This window comes from Globicephala melas, chromosome 14 (assembly GCF_963455315.2).
Source record: "Globicephala melas chromosome 14, mGloMel1.2, whole genome shotgun sequence".
NCBI lineage: Eukaryota > Metazoa > Chordata > Mammalia > Artiodactyla > Delphinidae > Globicephala > Globicephala melas.
Window position 1 is genome coordinate 88,063,844 of NC_083327.1, and position 19,415 is coordinate 88,083,258.

The 19,415-nt window shown below is 42.0% G+C and overlaps 1 protein-coding gene across 12 annotated transcripts in view; it reads left to right on the top strand.

The window, feature by feature from the left end:
- ERMARD (ER membrane associated RNA degradation) overlaps positions 1–19,415 on the top strand; it is a 30,267-nt gene that overhangs the window by 2,834 nt on the left and 8,018 nt on the right. For 3 of the 12 annotated variants that reach the window (XR_009558851.1, XM_060283936.1, XM_030852907.3), the window contains exons 2-14: positions 152–320; positions 1,653–1,792; positions 2,748–2,849; positions 3,141–3,230; positions 5,413–5,510; positions 5,953–6,089; positions 7,488–7,602; positions 8,542–8,644; positions 12,160–12,189; positions 12,843–12,911; positions 14,337–14,510; positions 17,154–17,240; positions 18,801–18,877. Coding sequence is in view for 11 of the 12 variants with exons in the window: in XM_060283936.1 (XP_060139919.1) it covers positions 152–320; positions 1,653–1,792; positions 2,748–2,849; positions 3,141–3,230; positions 5,413–5,510; positions 5,953–6,089; positions 7,488–7,602; positions 8,542–8,644; positions 12,160–12,189; positions 12,843–12,911; positions 14,337–14,510; positions 17,154–17,240; positions 18,801–18,877 (1,391 nt within the window). In the remaining variant the exon portion in view is untranslated. Of the gene's footprint in view, positions 1–151; positions 1,793–2,747; positions 2,850–3,140; positions 3,231–5,412; positions 5,511–5,952; positions 6,090–7,487; positions 7,603–8,541; positions 8,645–12,159; positions 12,190–12,842; positions 12,912–14,336; positions 14,511–17,153; positions 17,241–18,800; positions 18,878–19,415 lie in introns of all 12 variants that reach the window. The other 9 variants (XM_070043510.1, XM_070043511.1, XM_070043512.1 and 6 more) reach the window with 7 other exon arrangements.

The window sequence follows — 19,415 nt, forward strand, 5'->3', positions numbered from 1 at the left end:
CATGACATTCGGAAAGTGTATTAACGCAGTAGCTATACCTGAGTATATTCTATACTCAGAATAGACAGAATAGAATTTTCATGCGACTTAAATATATACTAAAATTAATTTTTACTTCATATTAAACAGTGTTTTATGTTTTATATTTCAGATATTAATAGAGGATCCTATTACCACGTGTCTTTCTCCTTCAGTATATGATATGATTTGTAAACTCGGGTTTGAAGCCAGAGAAAATTGCGATATCAGTAGTATTGTAACTCAAAATGGTGAAGTATGCTGGACGACAATTACAGACTGTGTGGTTTATACAGAATCAGGTTTGTACTTTCTCTGAAGCCCAAATGCCCGTCAATACTGTTGCATTTAAAATGTCTTGACCTGTAAAATTTCCCTCTCTGCTCATTGCTTTTTGGGTTAGGAGATGTTATAGTACAGCCTTAATTTGAAAGAGAAAAGGAATCGGTGTGGAAAGAGGGAATGAGGCAGAGGAGCATAGGAGAGTTAAGGGAAAGCTGGGCTCTGAAAACCAGGTGTGAGGAGGAAGGGGTCGGGAGGCAGTGAGGGCTGAGGGGCTCTCAGCTTACGGCCTGTGATCCAGGTGGAAGAGGGAAGAAGATAGAAGTCATAAGAATTAAGGGTGTAGAATGACCAGTGATATATACAATTATTTTAAATGTCTTCCAGGCATTCTTGTATGTCTTTTGAAGTAGGGATGTGGGATGGGAAAAATAATAATAATTGTAAAAATTATAAGGGAATGTGCTGTGGCCCAGCAATTCCATCCAGGAACGTACAAGACAGGCCCAGTCACAGGTATGAACGTGTGTTTGTGCCAAGTTACTGCAGCATTTTGTAATAGAAAAGAAAGAAAGAAAGAAAGAAAAAAGACTGGAAATAGCCAAATGTCAAGCAGTAGTGGATTGATTAAATAAATTATGGGAAAAAAAAAAATGCATGCAAGGGAATATTATGCAGTGGTGAAAAAGAGTGAGGAGGCCCATCTTTCTGATCCAGAAATCTCTCTGAGCTGTATGGCTGAGTGAAAAAATAGGAGGAGCACATACATGTATTATTTGCTTGTGTATGTATAAATATTTCTAAATACACCCAAGGAATTTATAACAGTAGCTGCTATAGGAAGGAGAACTGGTGGCAGGAGGGAGGCTTTCACCGTTTTATATTTTTTGGTCGTGAACCATGTGAATGTTCAACCAAAACTTATCAAAACAACAAAACCAAAAATTCATATTCTAAATACGTTCCAAAATAATAATAATAATTATTAATAATGTCATTGGAAATCTCATAGTCTAATAATGTTACATTAAAAAGTCAAGTTAAAATATTATATATAACAACATGAAGCTGATTTTGTACAAACTTATATACAGATAAAGAGATTGAAAAAATGAAAAAATATTTGAACCTTTATTTTTCAAACTCGCTAATGAGAGTTTTTCTTTTATAAGCAGATAAACACTATGTAACTTATTTTCAACAACATGAGTATCTTTATTGTAAGTCCAATTATAAACTGGTTGCCAACTTTATGGAAATTTCGTAATTAAAGCCCTTTTTCTTTGATGATTTAGGCATTTGCATCACACGATGTGGAGCTGTGGTACTAACTTGCTTTCTTATCCTTGAAGCCCAGGGTCTGGATTACGGGGGAAGCGTGAGGCTGCTGGGCCCTGTGTGCCAGGCTGTCCACTTACATCTGTCGTCTCTGACCAAGGGGCAATTTGAGACGCGATATTCATCGGGGTTCCAGTGGACAGGTGTTCCAGAGGTTCGGCTTTTTAACAACCTTTAGAAATAAAAGACTTCAGATTCCACTTAGAGGTCCTTAGTACTTGCTGATTTTAAAGGGGTCTCCTCCATCCTCTGGGCCCTCAGCTGTAAGAAGGCTTGAGTGTTGCAAGGCAAAGTTGGAGCTGTTGGCAAAGCCCGCAGAGCCTGAGCTGAGACATCCTTTGACCAAAGGAAGTTTTTGGATGCAGTGTCAGGATTGGGGTTTAGGGACGTGGGTTGGTGCATGGGTGCTCGTCCTGGGACAGAGAAAAATGGACAGCTCCAGAAAAAAAGAAAGACTTTACAGACTGGTAGTAAGGTGTTCTTGAGACGGTGGGACCGGGAGACCGGAGGTGGGGATGCTTGGCTTGTTGAGGGCGAATAGAAGGGAGGAGGAATTGCTTGGGGCCCAAACCTTGTTTTGGATGGCTTGATGGTTGGTTTGGTGGTTGGTTCAAACCAACCATTTCACTTGGAACATTAAATTATTACAGTAGAGCAGTAACTATAAAAGAGTCTAATTCTAAAATACTCTGGATTTCCTAATGGAGGGTCAAGGGTGTTCCCTTTTCCCTGTGTAGTAGCTCCCTTAAGTGGCAGGCTGAGCTGCCTTATGTTTACCTATTTTTAAGAACTAATCAAAATGGGAAATAAGATTAGGTCAAAATATTTGACCTTTCAATTTACAGTTACGCCAGATGTATTGCTTTTAATAAACATTTAAGTAAATAAAGAACTTTCCAAAAACTCCTTAGATATTGAACGTCTAACGAGTTAAACATCTCTCTGATTCTTTGGATATTGTTATATAGAAAATGTTTACCTATACCAAAAAAGTCATTAAAATATGCCAATTGAAATCATCAGAGGTTTGAACTTCATTAATAGAACTGTGCCTTTGAGAAATAATACTTATTGAACACGAATTCTAACATATGTCTTATTCTAAACAGTTATTTCCTGAAATGTTTGATGCCTTGGGAAGTCTTCAATCTTTTGCTATTTCTCTTAGCTTAATGAAGCTGACATCATGTCTGGAGCGAGCCCTGGGTGACGTAAGTGTGAGGACTCTTTCATTGTTGGTCCAGTAAAGTATCAGAAAGAACATTAACCTGTTTTGCAGTTTAGCTCAGATTTCTTGATTTTAAGTATTGTTTTCCTATACAATCACTTGGCATAGATTTTTTAAATATTTTTCTTTTTGAATGATTATGAGATCAAAAACGTCAGTGTCTTCGGTACTTTTGTCCTCTCATTTGTACAGACACTTGCTTTATGGGCGATTTTTTTGTTAACATCATCTGACTCATAATACGATTGTTACACAATATTTGTTTGAATTTTAGGTGTATTTACTGATTAGGAAGGAATGCCTCTTTCTTTTAAGAGATCTGATTGCATCTGAGGAGCTCTCTCAAGTCTTTGGGCAGTCTGTGGTAAGCTTGTTTGCCTAAACCTGATGGAGTAGACACAGCGCAAAACAGTCGATGTTAGCTGTACTTCTGTTCTTCAAAAACTGATGCTCTGGGCTTCCCTGGTGGTGCAGTGGTTGGCAGTCCACCTGCCGATGCAGGGGACACGGATTCGTGCCCCGGTCCGGGAAGATCCCACGTGCCGCGGAGCAGCTGGGCCCGTGAGCCATGGCCGCTGAGCCTGCGCGTGCGGAGCCTGTGCTCCGCAACGGGAGAGGCCACAACAGTGAGAGGCCCACGTACCGCAAAAAAAAAAAAATTGATGCTCTGTTAGGAAAAAATTAATTTCAGTGATTCAAGCATATTTTCCTTTCCCACATCCCCTTTCCAGCCAAAAGACACACCTCCCTCTTGTCCTGAGTGTTAATGTGGTTTGATAATAGCCTCTGGTGTGATGACTGCTGGTGTGAGGGCCTCAGGTCTGAGAGCCTCAGGTGTAGTAGTAACCTTTGATGTGATGACCTCTGGTGGGATAGCCTGTGATATAATAACCTCTGGGGGGCCAGGCAAATGAGCAATTTGAAGTCTTTTGATCCACTAATTATGTATTAATTATAATGCTAATTCTGCAAGTTATAGATTATAATACTTATTCTAGAATAAAATTTTAACCCTTTAAAGAGTGATATTATAGTTTTATTATTAAAAAGATCAATATTTTTAAGATCCGAGAAATTACACCTTTTGCAGCTGTTCAAACTTACCGTGGAAAAAAAATTTAGATGCCAATTAAAAAACATGCAGAGCTATGTACGTTCTCAAACCTTCTAGAGGCCACATGATCAAGATCGTTTAAGACCAGTGAATAACCTTCAGGCAACTGAATAAGGCTGGGCTGAGGTGAAGGGGGAAGCCAGGGTAGTGCCAAGCCGGGAGGACACTACAAACAAGACATTAAGAAATCCGTTGTCAGTAGAGCTTTCCCACTCTTACGGTGGTGGTTCCTTACCCCTTGTCAGCTTAAGGATTGTTTTCTTTGGTGGAGGGTGTGGAGGGAAATACAGACTGCTTGGTGTCATGCTGAATTCTTAAGTTCCGTCGTTTTCTTCTGCTCTTTATTTTCTGCCTGTGTTGTGCAGTGAGCCTTTTGCCTACCTGCAGCCCTTTTAGCTCCCAGATAATTTTCCTAGTTGATTCGCATATATATTTCTGATTTCCCAGATGGTATGAACAATTAATTTAAAATAATACTAAATTTAAAACAATATTAAATTCTTAATATTATAGTCATTAACATTTAATTAAGGTAATAGTAAAGTATTTAAAATTAGTGTAGAGCCAAGACTTCCCAGAATAGCGTCAAAGGACCGGCTGTCAAGCTTTTTGACATTGAGTTGAAACCCCTCTTTATAAACGTCCTGCCCTTTGAGGGAAATCCAGAATGCATCTGTTTCCTCTTCCCAGCGAGTCTTTAAGTTGCATGAAGACAGCTTCAGTCCTCTCCTGAGTCTCCTGGAGGCTCAGCTCTTCTTTCATGTGACGTGGGGTTGAGTTCTTTTAGTCTCTGAACGACTTCCGTTTTTCTGAATCTCCTAAGGTGTGGTGCTCCAGACCCAGAGGTAGCCCATGGAAAGGTATAGTTATTGCAGTCTGATAAGCAGGGTCCTTGTATTGGGAGGGTCTTTGCTTTGTAGATAGAGGGACAGAGCAGGTGAACGGTGAGCTTCAAGTCAGAGAAGAGGCTGGCGCCTCTTGGTCTGGCTCTTCGTCACTGCCCTCTGTATTTTATCACGAGCACGCACTGTTTACTGTGGAGTTTCTGTTTATCACTTTCTGTTTTGTTTTATCTAGATACTGGCCATGTTGATGTATGGTATGAAAGCAGTGTAGCCTGGGTGGCATCTCATCCCTCTTTGTGGCTTTGTGGCCTCTGAAACCTTGGTCTCACCTCTCCTTGCTTATATTTTTCTCTTCTGCATAGTGGGAATAATAGTACTTTCCTCAGAGGTTGTCCTGAGGGTGAGTGAGTAACAAATAAACACAAAATGTGTCTGACATGTTGAATGCTCAGCAAGTGTCGGTCTATTATTATTGTTATCATTACTATATACCGTTGGTTCCATTAATTCCAAGAAGAGAGCTCACATAATCCCAGTGTTGTATTGGTTTACTCAGTGACCCGGTGATCTGCCCCCTCACTACCTAGATGGACGTGCTCAAGGTCTTCGTGGGCTCTCCGCGTGGACTCAACCTTCGCAACGTTCTGTGGCACGGCTTCGCGGCACCTCAGGAGATTCCTCCAAAGTAAGATGCTGGGGGAGGGATTCTCTCTCTTTTTTGATATACTTAAGAGTTTGTTTTATTTTGAATTTCACATCAAGGAAATATGTATTTTGAGAAGAATGAGAGTTTGGGGACAAGATTTTGAAGATAAAACTGAATGTTAGTGGCAGAATGACTGGCGTGATAGGGTTATGATTTCGCTGACTTGCGCCCCAGAAGCTCAGGTGGTGACGGGCACAGCACCCTGGTGTGTGGGAGACCCGAGGTTCAAGCTCACAGGTTTCTGAGATGCCACTGGTCCTCCCGACCACTGCACAGCTCCATCCCCACAGCCCGTGGAGTTTCCTGCGATTTAATGCTGTTTTATTTTCTTAATTTTAAACTTCTTGTTTTTGAAAGTAGAGCTTTTTGTATGTGTGCTGAGTTCATTTCTCTAATGGATCTCTATGGTATTTCCCACTAGATACTGTTCAATGATGATATTGCTGACAGCAGGATTGGGTCAACTACTAAAGGGTTACCTTCAACAAACTAAGTTCACATTGGCACATCGACCTTTCATAACTCTTACAAGCTTAGAGGATTTGATCGTTTTCCCTGGTAAGTACCACATGCCACATTTTTCCTGAATATATCTCTGTAAAGATATTTATAGAGTTATTAAATAGCATTGAGACTTGAACTCTGTAGGTGGAACAGTTATTCTCCAGGGGCAAGATGCCTTTGAAAGTTTCATGAAGAACCTCTTAAATTTGGCCACATCAACCCTTACCTCTTCCCACAGTGCCCCCGGGGTTATCTGAGGGCCATGGCTACGTGACTCAACGTTAATGATAAAGTTAGTTCATCGTGCAGATATGTTGGCATACAGATGGCTTTGGACCAGTTTGTAACGCACTTTCCCTTCTCCTTTTAGCTCTCGTGTCTTTGTACTCATAATCCTTATGCCAAAAGTACCACTAGCATAAATGTTCTCCTGTATCATCTTTTGTTTTCTTTTCATGAGAAAGCCATTTACCAAATTAGTGGGGTTGGGGGACACAGGACTTTGAAAGAGCAATTAAACCATGTGTTTGCTCCAGGCTCATTCTTTTCCACTTTGGCTGAAGTGTTGTGTCTGTATTTGCTGATGTTAATCCTGGAGGGAACAGTACGGATCATCTTGGTCCCGGCAGCCTTAGCCTTTTTGTATCACGGATCCTTCTGGTAGTCAGGTGACTGGCAATAATGTATATAGTCTTTTTTTTTTTTTTTTTGCGGTACGCGGGCCTCTCACTGTTGTGGCCTCTCCCGTTGCGGAGCACAGGCTCCGACGCGCAGGCTCAGCGGCCATGGCTCACGGGCGCAGCCGCTCCGCGGCATGTGGGATCTTCCCGGACCGGGGCACAAACCTGCGTCCCCTGCATCGGCAGGCGGACTCTCAACCACTGCGCCACCAGGGAAGCCCAATGTATATACTCTTTAAGACTTTATTTTTGTAGAGCAGTTCTGAGTTTACAGCAACATCAAGAGGGAGGTGTGGAGATTTCCCATCCACACCCCCCTCACCCCCGCCCTCGCATAGCTTCCCCCATTATCAACACCTCCCACCAGAGGGTGCATTTTTTACCAAGGATAAACCTACATTGACAAGTCATAATCACCTTAAGTCCATAGTTTACCTTTGGGTTCACACTTGATTCCTGTATCTTCTGAAGATATTTTTAATTTTCTTGGTCAGTGTGGTCAGCTTGTTGACCCTGAACTCCTCTACTCAAAGTTGTTGTAGCTTAAAGAGATGTAATTGCCCACGTTTCCTTTTTCCAAGGGTGCCTGTGGTCACCTGCAACCCTGGCGCTAGTTCAGGTGGTCTCACGCTTAGGTGGCACGCTGCCCAGGGCCCACGGTTTATTTTCCTGAAGAGGTCGGCTCAGTGGCATCACTCCCTAAGTGTGTTTACACCTTTTTTTTCAGTTGATTAATGTGGTTGTGCTTAAAAAATATTTGCTATTTTTACAGATGTTACTTATGAGGTACTTTCAGTATTAGAAGAAGTGATGAAGAAATCCACTTTTATACTAAAAATCATGTTGCCATATTGGGAAGTTGCATTACTCAACTTCAAGTCTCACAGGTACCTGAAGTGTGGCATTACATAGTGGTCATTGGCAGCTTGGAGGCCAGGCCTTCTAAAAACCCTAACCTTTCTGCTTTGTCGCTATTGGAGTTGGAGCAGGTAGGAGCGGGACTGACTCAAGAGCAGACCCGAGCATAGAATATCTTCATATAATTAACTAAAAGGCATCTTGTAACTGTGTTTTAAACATTATTTTTTGTACTGTTTTTGTGCAATTAATAGAGACAATTATTTTTTATTTAACTAATGAATTTATTTTTATTTAAAAATTAAAAAAAATTTGGGCTGCATTGTGCAGCTTGTGGGATCTCAGTTCCCCCATCAGGGATTGAACCCGAGCCACAGCAAGCAGTGAAAGCCCGGAACCCTGGCCACTAGGCCCCCAGGGAGCTCCCTGATGATCAGTTTTCAGAATCAACTTATTAATAGTTTTTTGAGTTCTTACTGTGACTGAAACATAGTGTCCAATGTTAGAGAATCATGAGAGAAAGAAGATGACAGTTTGTCTCTATGTTCCCTGGGGAGCAAGCCCAGGAGTGGAAGCATCAGGAGGTCAGTGGTCTTTACTTCCTTTCAAGTTACCTTATCCTGATATGTACATTTGATTGGATACCTTGAGAACCCACTGAAATCCTGGTTTCTGAGTATTTCTTAGAAGGGAAGAAATAGGTTTAGCAGATCTTTGATGACACTTTATTCTCCTGCAGCTGCTAAAAGTGCTGCATCATACATTAAGACACTGGAAAACAGTTTTACAGTCGCTAGTCTAATGAGACTTTGATTCTGTTTTTGTTTCTCATATTAGTGAGTAATGTCACTCCTCCTTGCTTTGGACACATATTGGTAGTATCTGGAATACAGCACCCTTATTATGGTGTTGGTGCCAGTGTTTACTTTGAAAACATGAAGTTTTGCTTATTTCCTTCAATTTCACAGGTTTGCTGACTGTGCCATATTGTTATTGGTGCAACTAGAGACTGGACTTAGGAAAGTTTTTGCCACAGTTAACAAATGTCCAAAGAGACTTCTGACTGCTGAGGTACGCTGCTTTAAATGGTTGATGGTGACTGTTGTTGCTGTATTGACATTTTTCCGTGCCTAATTAAAAGCTTTTAATATCATATTTTTGCTTATTGTTAAATGAATTTTTTAGCTAAGAACTTTCTTTGGAAGGCCTGACTGTCATTTTTTGTGGCTTCCTATTGTGATTTTATATGTTATATATTTATTTTATTTGTGATTGTCTTTGAGGGTTCTGTCATATTTCCAGGTAGTCTTTTAAACCTAATGGTGTCATCAGATGCGTTGATGCTTGTGTTTCCTCTGTAGGCATATTTACTGGTACTATTGTAACCCCATGAGGTGGGCCGTGGGTGGTCTACAGCATGCCCTTCTCGAAGGATACTGCTTCCTTTTGGCCAGAACTGCCAGGGAGGCTTAGCAATGTCTCTGGGTGGCCACGGGCCTAGTTAGCTATGGGAGAATCCATTAGGTAGGGGAAAGGAAGAATATGTATTATGGGACAAACAGCAGCATCTACCATACTTGGGATTCTTGTTTCTTTCACTAGTTCAGCTTCCTCTTTGTGCCCCTTTATATAGGCATTCCTCAGAATTCTGTTCTCAACCCTGTACTCTCTTTATATTTATTCCTTGGGAGACCTCACATAATACCATGCCTTAAGCTGTTACCTGTGTGGGAGCAACACCAATTAGTAAATACTTTGAAACTAATAAAAATGAAAGCACAACATGGCAGAAGTTGTTGATGCAGCTAAAGCAGTGCCAAGAGGGCAATTTATAGCATTAAGTTCCAGCAGTCTCCAAGGCATTGTCTCTAACTCACGGTTCTTTGATCTCCTGAGTTAGGTTTACACCTGTTCGTTGAATATCTTCATATGAGTTTTCCCCAGCATCTCAAATTTACTTTATTTCAGAAGAGCAAATTTTTTCTTCCACAAATTTGTTCTCTGGTATTCCTTATTATCCTTATTCTCTGAATTGCTCTGCACCAAGCTTTAGCACCATCTTATGCTCTGCCTGCACTCCATTCTCTTCATGGACTTGCCCTGCCGATCAGTTCTACCCCTGATTTGTCTTGTGGTCCTTCAGTGCTGAGGTCTCACCTGGCTCCCCATCACGCTCACCTGGTAACTCATCTTCCACAAGTCTTCATGATTCTCCTTCTCTAATCCATTCTCACACTGCCACTAATTGTTTTCTAAACTCACGAGTATTCCTGTGTCTTTTATGGTTTCCTCTGCTTAGAAACCTTCCATGGCTCCCAGCGCCTGCCTGCAAGGCTCACGCTTCTGCATGGCTTGTAAGGATGTCAGAGTCTGGCCTCAGCCTTTCTCCAGTTTGTTTTCCCTCTGATTCCCAGCATAATTTAAGCTCCTCTCCAGTTCCTGAACATGCGTGACTTTCCTCTCACTTTGCCCACTGTCCCCTGCCTGACCACTCCCGGCCACAGTGGTGACCTCCCAGAGCCACATCTACTTGGATCTAACAGCTGCTTTTCTCTGCGTTCTCTTTCTGTCTTATCTTGAGGCAGTTCTGCTTTGCCTTATGTGCATTTTTGTAGAGGTCTCTGGTGTAGGCCCCTTTGGAGTGGGTCATCCATATATGTCCGCTGGTGCCCACACCCGGTGCCTTTGATGTAGGCTCTGCCCAGTCCAGTGTTGTGGAGTGAAGCCTGGGTCTTCCAGCAGAAACTAGAGCCCCAGTTGTCACAGCTCTCACTCGAGTGCTCTTACAGTTGACTTCATGGTAACCTGACCAGTCACTGCACGGCTCTGTGATGCTATGAATTTGGTTATTTAGTTGTTATTTCACTGCACAAATAAATAGTGTGACTGTTTCTACAGAGGCTGTAGTTTATCGAAGAATATCTTAAATTTTAGCCCAGGCTTTTATCCAGAATAAACATAGCATCAATTTATTTACAAAGCAATACATACATGAAAATTATAAAGTGCTGTGCAAATACCGTAATTATTTATTGAATACTTGTTATGGCATAAGGTCTCTTCAGAATCAATGCAGGATATGAAGATGAGCAAAGACCTAGGGACTTTTAGAAGCTTGTGTGTATTAGGGGTGAGAGATAAGACATTTATACCAACTCCATAAAATAAGGTAGAAGTTGGGCATTCCCTGGCAGTCCAGTGGTTAGGACTACGCAATTTCTCTGCCGTGGCCCAGCTTCGATCCCTGGTCAGGCAACTAAGATCCCGCAGGCTGCACGGCGTCGCAAAAAAAAAAAAGGTAGAAGTTAATTCACATCGTTTTTGGAGATGAATGAAAAGTTCAGCTTTTTTGAGGAAGTAGTGGGGATATTTAGTAGGCAATTGAATATTTAGAATAGAGCTTGGAAAAAATTTTAGGGTCAGCAATACATGGGCTTTAGAGTCATCTGCACAGTAATAAATGTTCAGGAGTATTTGATAGTATTAAAATGAAAATATGTTAATAAGCATTAATAAGTTTAACACATTTCTTGAGCACCTGAATGTAAAATCCTACTGAATTCCCCAGCAGCCTTTGAGATGGGCATTCCTCACTTACACTTCTGCAGAGAAAGCTGAGCATGGAGGTGCTCAGGGTCTCACTTGTAGGAGGTGTGGAGTTGGGATTAGAGTGCTGAGGCAGCCTGGCCCCGAGCCCTGTCTATAAAGTCTGGGCTAATTATACCAAGAAGCATGAAAAACAAAGGCTATTTGTTGGAGAAAATATTCAGTTGTGCTCACTTGCACACAAATACCAGCCATCAGTAGAAGTGCTCTGTGTGAGTAGTGATTTGTGAAGTTGTGGCATCGTAAGTGTTAGAGGTATCTGAAAGATGTTAAAAAAAACAAAGCGGGAAGAAATGCTTGGAGGGTAAAATATTTAAGTATGCTAGTCAAGTGTATGCTTTAACAGCCCAGTTTGTATGAAGAAATTGAGCAGCCATTTTACCCTTAATTTGCAAAATAAAAATGCTATTTTCTTATCAAGTCCTTAAACTCAATTATACACTTTAAATTCAAATCTATAAGATCATAAAGACCCGTTAGCTGAGATATGCTGATTTAGATCAGACCTCTGGAAATCTGGACTATGATACTTCTGACTTTTTTTGTCATTTCTGTCTAGTATTTATTACTGCTTTCACTCAGGCCTGATTCTTAAATATTGGCATTAACCTAAAATGGAGAGCTAATGATTGAAGTCACAAATAAGCCAGATACTTTCTGTCTGTGATCAGTAGTCCATGAACAATAAAAAAACATTTCTCAACAGAAAAGAAAAAAAAAAAAGAAGTATCTGAGCTACAGTCCTTGTTAGAGCAGTATTCTAACATGGCTAGACTGCCAGGGTTGCTGTATTTTCATGTCTTTTATATTGTGTTTATGTTGTCAATGACATTCTTCCCAAAGTGTTGCTAGATAAAGATTTATTTACACAAAAGGAGGTTTCATATTTGTGGCCCTGTGCTAGAATTTTTTCCTGCTTGAATAGTGTCACACTACTTGTATTTTTCTTTTAATTATTTCTTTTATTTCCTTTTCTGAAGTCAACAGCTCTTTATACTACCTTTGATGAGGTAAGTAAACTTATAAGGTATTTTGAAACAAATAAAACATTATATTCTTTTAAAATTAAAATTAAAGATCAGCCATAAATCATATGCTTACAGGAAAATGTTGATAGTCATATAAGCAAAAAGAAAAAGAAAAAGGTGATGATAGTGTTGAATATAATTTTCAGACTAATTGAGACCCAGTCTTATTAACCTAGCTTCTGAAGTTATGGAAAGGCCATAGCATACATATATACACATATACACACGTATATACATGTACACATACACAGTGTTTGCAAATACACATAAACACAATATACACGTATACCTGTATACACACACTACACATAAACACACATACACATATACATATATATGCACATAAATGCACACAGACATGTACATGAATACACATGTACACACCTGTATACATGTAAATATACATAAACACATACACACAATTAAGAATACATACATATATCGTCCTAAAGTCATTGTATTGGTTGAGAAAACCTTTTCTGAACAGGTGGTTGCTATGTTCTTAAGACTGTCCTTATTTCATTTAATCTGCTTTGGACTTACACAGCATGTCATACCAAATGTACAATATCTTTTGACACTGAAAGTTCTGTATATGTACCAGTTAATCACCTTACTTCTTTTTGGTGTTTTAGATATTGGCAAAACACTTGAATGATGGTAAAATCAATCAACTTCCTCTTTTCCTTGGAGAGCCTGCAATGGTAAAGTATTAGGCATTTACGATCTAACATCCTTGTATTTATGGATGTGATTAGCACTTCTCAAAAATGATGTTAATTTTGGCTTGTGACGTGCCCATAAGAAATGCTTCTGAAGCCCCCATGCCTGAACTCCATTGTCTGTGCAACTGTCATTCGCTGGCTCTGAGCCCAGCTCAGGTACTGTGCTTCATGCTTTTGTTTAAATGTCCTTCTCCTAAGGCCTGATGACTTAGCTGACCTGATTCTGAGCAATATTTGAATTTGTGGGTTTTGTATTGCGCTGGTAGCAGGGACTGCATTTGCTTCGTGAATGACAGCAAAGTCAGATGCGACTAGTAAGACAGAGTGTTGGATGAGAGAAGGTAGTTATTTAGAGCCATTTTCTATTTATCACAGTTTTGTATTTTATGAAGTTATTGCAGTGACTACTTTGGACTGTAAATAGAATTTTCATATTTTCTCCTTTTAACTGGGAGTTAGCAACCTAGGTTCCAGTTCCGGCTGTGTGACACTAGTCAGATTCCATACGCTCTCTGGGCGTCCTTTCTGCCATCAGGAAATTAGGATGATTGAAGTAGTTTGTCTAATTCTGTTTGTCCATCAGCAATTTGCCTGGGTCAGCAAATTGGGTTTTCTGACTTATTTTCCTCTATGTTGTGGAAGAGTCCTTGGATTTTTGCCATTAAGAAAGAAGCAGTGTCTTCATAGGGCTTCAGAAGTAAACGAGTGATGTGAGAAAGGACATGTAAGAAGGAGAGCCATGAGGGGAAAGAAAAATGGTGTTGTCCGTGCAGGAGCACAGCAGTGGATTCTTTTATTGATTGGAAAGTTAGCTTCCAAATGTGGTCAACCCAGTTCTCGTTTTTCACGAGGGTGAGAATGAGAAAGGGTACTTTTACTAAGCACTGGAGCCATGCAAGCAGTTTTGCAGCCCTGGTGGTGAGTTCTACAAACTTCTTAGGTTCTTATCAATCAGCCAAGGAGCAGGTACAGAAACAGGGCTCCCCAGGTTATCCTACCTGAGGAGCAGGCTGTACAGTTAGACAGCAGGGTGCCTCAGGGGAGTCCTGCCTGAGGGGTGGGGTGCAGTTACAGACAGCAGGGTGCCCTCAGGGGAGTCCTGCCTGAGGCTGTGGAGTGCAGTTACAGAGGACGGGGTTTCCTCAGGGCCATCCTGAGCTAGTGGGGTGCAGTCCTGCCTGAGGTAGTCGAGTGCAGTGATAAAGCCAAGAGATCCAGGGACTATCGTAACTTGATACTTTTCTGTTGCGTGACCTTGAATGACTTTCTTTTTCAGTCTAACTTTTCTGTAATGAACATTGCTGCTCCTCAGATGTTTTGGGCTTGCCCTTTCTGGGCCTTCGGACTTTCCTTCTTTCTGCTGAGAATACTAACCAAATATTTTCTGTGTCCTTTTTTTGATAGGAATTTCTCTGGGATTTCCTGAACCATCAGGAAGGTCCCCGTCTAAGAGATCGTTTAAGCCACGGGGAAATCAGTTTACCTGAATTTCCGAAAGAAGCAGCCAATCAGTTGCTTGCATTTTCCTTTGTACTTTTACTCAGATTTATTGATGAAGATCTATTATCAGTGTTTAAGGTAATGTGTAGGAAAGAAAATTAATTAAATTCACGGTCATTAAGTTATGAAGGAATGTAGTTTATTTTCAGATGTAATTATATTTTAATCATCTTTTAATTTATGTGAGTACAGTGTACCTCCATCTGAACATGTGTGCATGTGTACAGGCATTGTCTATAACAAATAAATCAATATTACTTGATCTCACCAAGAATAATTCAGCCTATTTCCTAAGCATACATTTGCTTGTGTTTTTAACAGTGATGGGATATTGCAAACCAGAGAACAAAGTATAAAACAGGATTAACTAAATAAATTGGAAAAATTTACAGAGGACTATTAAATGAGAGAGTAGAATATTTGCATTTGTCAATAAACTAATTCTTTTATATATTAAAAGAAATAGGTTAGATTGTTAGTTATATTTTAATCTTTTTTTCAGACTGTACATGTAACAATTATGGGAAAATTTGTTTCAAAATTCCAACAGGATAGAAAAATTAATACAAAAAGTGAAAGTTCTCAGGAATCCCTTCTCCCAGAGGTGACTGCTGTCAGTAGCTGAGTGTCTCTGCTTCCACATCTTTCCATGAGCCTGCAGTGCGGGTTCCAAGCAGGACATACTCTGTTTTATAACTAGCATTTCATTAACAGTTTATTTTTGGCAACTTTGTTCTACCTTACTCTGTCTCAGCTGCTTGATACCCCATCTTATCAATGTGTCATTATTTGTCTAAGCTGTCCTTCATTGATGGGTGATTTAGAATTTTCTCTGCTGTGGAAAATGTCTAACTATGATGCTGAAATTCTTTTGTGAACTTCCTGTTAACATCTTTGCTCTGTTTTATTCAGTTTCATTTTCCTCACTGGTTTATTAGCCTTATTTGCCATTTTCAGAGTATGTGTTGCTTGTTACCAGTCTTTAGGTTTTGATGTTTTTTCTCTCTGACTTATGCATTTGAAGTCCTTAAAAGACCCTTTGCTTTCCAAAATTATAAATGTAATATGTTTTCCTGTATAGTTTTATAGCTTTTTACATCTATTGATCATTTACATCTATTGATTTACATCTGTTGATGTAAATTTTACATCATTTACATCTATTGATTTACATCTATTGATGCAGCTGGAATTTATTTCAGCTGGGAGTAAGTTAGAGAATCTAGCTGTACTTTTTTTCTTTTTTTAACAAATTGCTTGCAACTTGGCCAAACGCCATTTAGAGAATAAATATCTCTATACTGTGTGCACTGGACTCTCTTTGCCTGTCTTTAATAAGCTTCATGGTACGGTTTGATATCTGAGAGATTACTTTCCCGCCCCTCTTCTTCTTCAGAATTGTCCTGCCTCTTCTCTAATTGTTATTATTCCAGTGAACCTGTGTAGTTAAACACAAAGCCCAAGCCCAACCAACCAGCCCACAGGAATGGGCTCCTGATGGATTAATGTGGGGGTAATTGACATTTTTGCAAGATTGAACATTGTTCCCTGACACAGGCCAGTCCCCACTCTTCACTCTCCACGTTCAATCCTCTACCTCAAGCTGGTGCCCCAGATCTGCATCCCCCCTCCTCTGCCACCCCCACTGCTCCCCTGAGCCCCTGGGAGGGGTGTGGCCCCCATGTGTCCCCACTGTGCTCTGAGGCCCTCCTGAGGTTCCTGTCTCAGGGGAGAAGCCGTGTGTGCTGTGGTGGCTGCCGGCTCGTCACTGACTTCAGGTGTGAGTCCTGGCGACCCCGCCGGACGTTCACCACACAGTGAGGGCTGGTTTTTCTCTGCTCCGTGTAGCACCCGTGTAGGTATCTGCGTGAGTGAAAGTTGAGTGCATCTCTTCTCCAAGTAATGACTAACTATATGAGTTGTTTTGTGCTATTGAGAGTTCTGGGTAGTTACTGCTTATACGTAGGAAAGCTCTTGACTTTTGTGTATTAAATTTGTCCACTCTCAGCTCACTGACTAGGTAATAGTCTGCCACCTTGGGTTTTCCAGTTATACGGATGCGTCAGCTGTAAATAATGTTATATTTACTCTTTTAAAAATGTATGTTTGGCAATTGAGTGTTTATAGTATGTAATCCTCTTTTAGTTATATTGATTTTTAATGTTTAAATTCTTATGTCCTAGTTTTTTAGGAGAATCTCTTACATTTTCCAATTGTTTGGCATCTTTTTTCTCCCATTTATTTCTTGTTTTGCTGCATTGTGGACAGAGCGGCCTTTGTAATTTATCATTGTTAATCAGCCTCATTTAAAAATTTTGTTGGTTATGGTTTGACTACTATGTTAGACCTTTTTTTTTTTTTTTTTGCGGTACGCGGCCCTCTCACTGTTGGCGGCCTCTCCCGTTGTGGAGCACAAGCTCTGGACGCACAGGCTCAGTGGCCATGGCTCACGGGCCCAGCCGCTCCACAGCATGCGGGATCTTCCCGGACCCGGGCACAAACCCGTGTCCCCTGCATCGGCAGGTGGACTCTCAACCACTGCGCCACCAGGGAAGCCTTGTTAGACCTATTTTAATGAAGAGTTTTGCTTTCTTTTAGCTGAGAGAATTATGTGAAGGAAGCCGATTGGAAATTGGGACTCTTAAATGACCTAAGATGCAATAGAAGAAAAGTAGGAGCCTGACCAGAAGTTGTAGTAACAATTATCTGTTTTCTCTAAAGCAGGAAAAAGCAGCAGTGAGAGCATTGGTGAGCATTGCAGAAGCCTATGGCGCTCGCTGCCATCCAGTTTCTCAGCTTAAAAAGCAGGTGTGTGGGGAGGGGCGTGTGCAGGTCAGTTGTTGCAGAGATTTGAGAGGTACAGGCCGGCCTTGTCCAGCCGGGCTGCAAGTCCGCAGAGCTGGCTTTGTAGCCTGCGTTCACCTTGGACACATGGCCTTGGCCAAGCCACTGTGTCTTTCTAAGGTCCAGCAGTTCGGGTTGTGGTGGGGTTTGTGTCCTCGGCGTTCTTGGTACTTGATGGGTGGCTGAGTGCTGGTAACCCGGGATCGGTCACAGGTGTTGCTTTTCGGTGGTGAGGGACGCCAGCTTTATGAGGCCAGCCTTTGTTAACCTGTAAGGTAAACAAGCAGGCAACAAACTTTCTTAAGCATTTCTACCAGGAAGTTAAATTTGGCGAGTAGCCTAGAGACTTTATTTTCTGTATGGTAGGCGGTACGAGGGGGCAAAAATGGGGTCGTCTCCAAGAATATAATAATCATGATAGTTGCTAACTGAGAAATTCTAAAAGGAAGCTGTAAAGTCAGCACAGAATGGATTGGGGAGATTTGCGGTGGCGCCGGGGAGAAGCCGAGCCTGGAGAAGACAGGTCCTGAGTAGCATCAGGCAGGAGGGGGTTAGCAGCAGCTGTGCAGGAGCAGAACCCAGCGGCGCTCTGTCCTTGCTGTTTGCGGGAAGGAATCAGCCTGAGTTCCTGTGTCAGCGGGTCCTGTTTGCGACAGCGCGTCGGGCTGCTCTGGTACCTTTATCCACTCGCATCACACTGTCTGCCCATAGTGATTCCGAGCTTCCAGAACAAAAGCCGTTAGAAGGAGGACCCAGAAGCGTTCAGGGAGGGAGGCTTCAGCAAAGGACGGAAGGTTCTGGAAGGAAGAGAAGCTTCGGGGGGCCAGCCTTCCTGCTCCTTGGCTGCTGCTTCCAGGTCCCTGGTCAACGCCCCTTCCTTTCCCCACAGTGGGCGTTCTGCACGTTCACCTTTTCCGTGGCCTCGTACTCCTGCCGCATGTGATTTAGTCACCTTTTATTCTGCAGCCAATCTTGCATCCTGTTCTTTCTAAGTCCGCTGCTCGGGATATCAGCTGCGTAACAAAGTACCTCATTTGGTGGCATCAACAACAACCACTTAATTTGCTTGTGCTTTTGTGGGTCATAAATTTGGGACGGACTCTGCCGGACAGGAACCCATCTGAGAAGTGGAAGTCTGTGCTGGGTGCTCGGCCAGCTGCACCCGAGCAGAGGTGGGGATGAGGGGAGGGGCCCGTCTCCGACCTGCTTCTCCCTGTGTTCTCAAGGCCACAGCTATTCGCCATGGCTGGCCCCAACCAGGGGTGGGGACACGGACCAACTCTCATCAGGAGGTGTCAGAAGAATTTTGGACACTTCCTTGGAATCCCATATTTCACCTGCCTTCCTTTACCTGATTTGATTGAGTAACAGACCCATCACCTAGTTATAAAGTGTGGCATCTGAAACAATTTTACAGATATGTCTTTTCTTGGAAGTGATGACAACATCTGTAACAACTTAAAAACATGTTTTCTAGAACATTATTTAAAAATTTTGAAAAGCAGTTGTACATTGTCCTGTCAGGTGCTGAGCTGTGAGAGGAGCATCGGAGTTTGGCCTCTGCTGCCTTTGCCTGAAGGATCCGAAAGGGAGGCTCAGCGGTGAGTGCCCCCCAAGTCACGCAGGCCTCGCGGGGGTCCGAGAATGTCAGCCTCTGAACGATTTTTTTTTCTCTGGCAAGCCTGTTGGGAGACAGATCCCAAGGAGGGGTTGCTAGGTCTTGGTGACTGGAGGGCCAAGACTGGGGGTTCAGGGCCCGGTCGTGGGGGAACCGTTTGCAGAGACCAAGGGCACAGGGACGAGAGGCAGGCCTTGTGGGGAGGAGGGTGGCATCTGGCAGAAATGGCTAGCGGACAGTGTGACAGCGGGTCTGAAGCTCAGGAGAGGAGTGGGCGTGGACACACTGCAGAGTCAGCTCGAGGGAGGACTCTCGAGGGTCACAGGGCATCTTCTGACAGCAGGTGCATCGCCCACAGTGTGTTGTGTCGTTTCTTTTTACCTCTCCCTCTGATGGTGGCTTTTTCATTGTATTTTTGGGGAAAGCGAGTTGCAGATTGAGTGCTTTGCCCAGCGAACCACTGAAATAAATATTATTTTGCATCTTGCTCATTGTCATGTATCTTTAAATGTTTTCTGTTT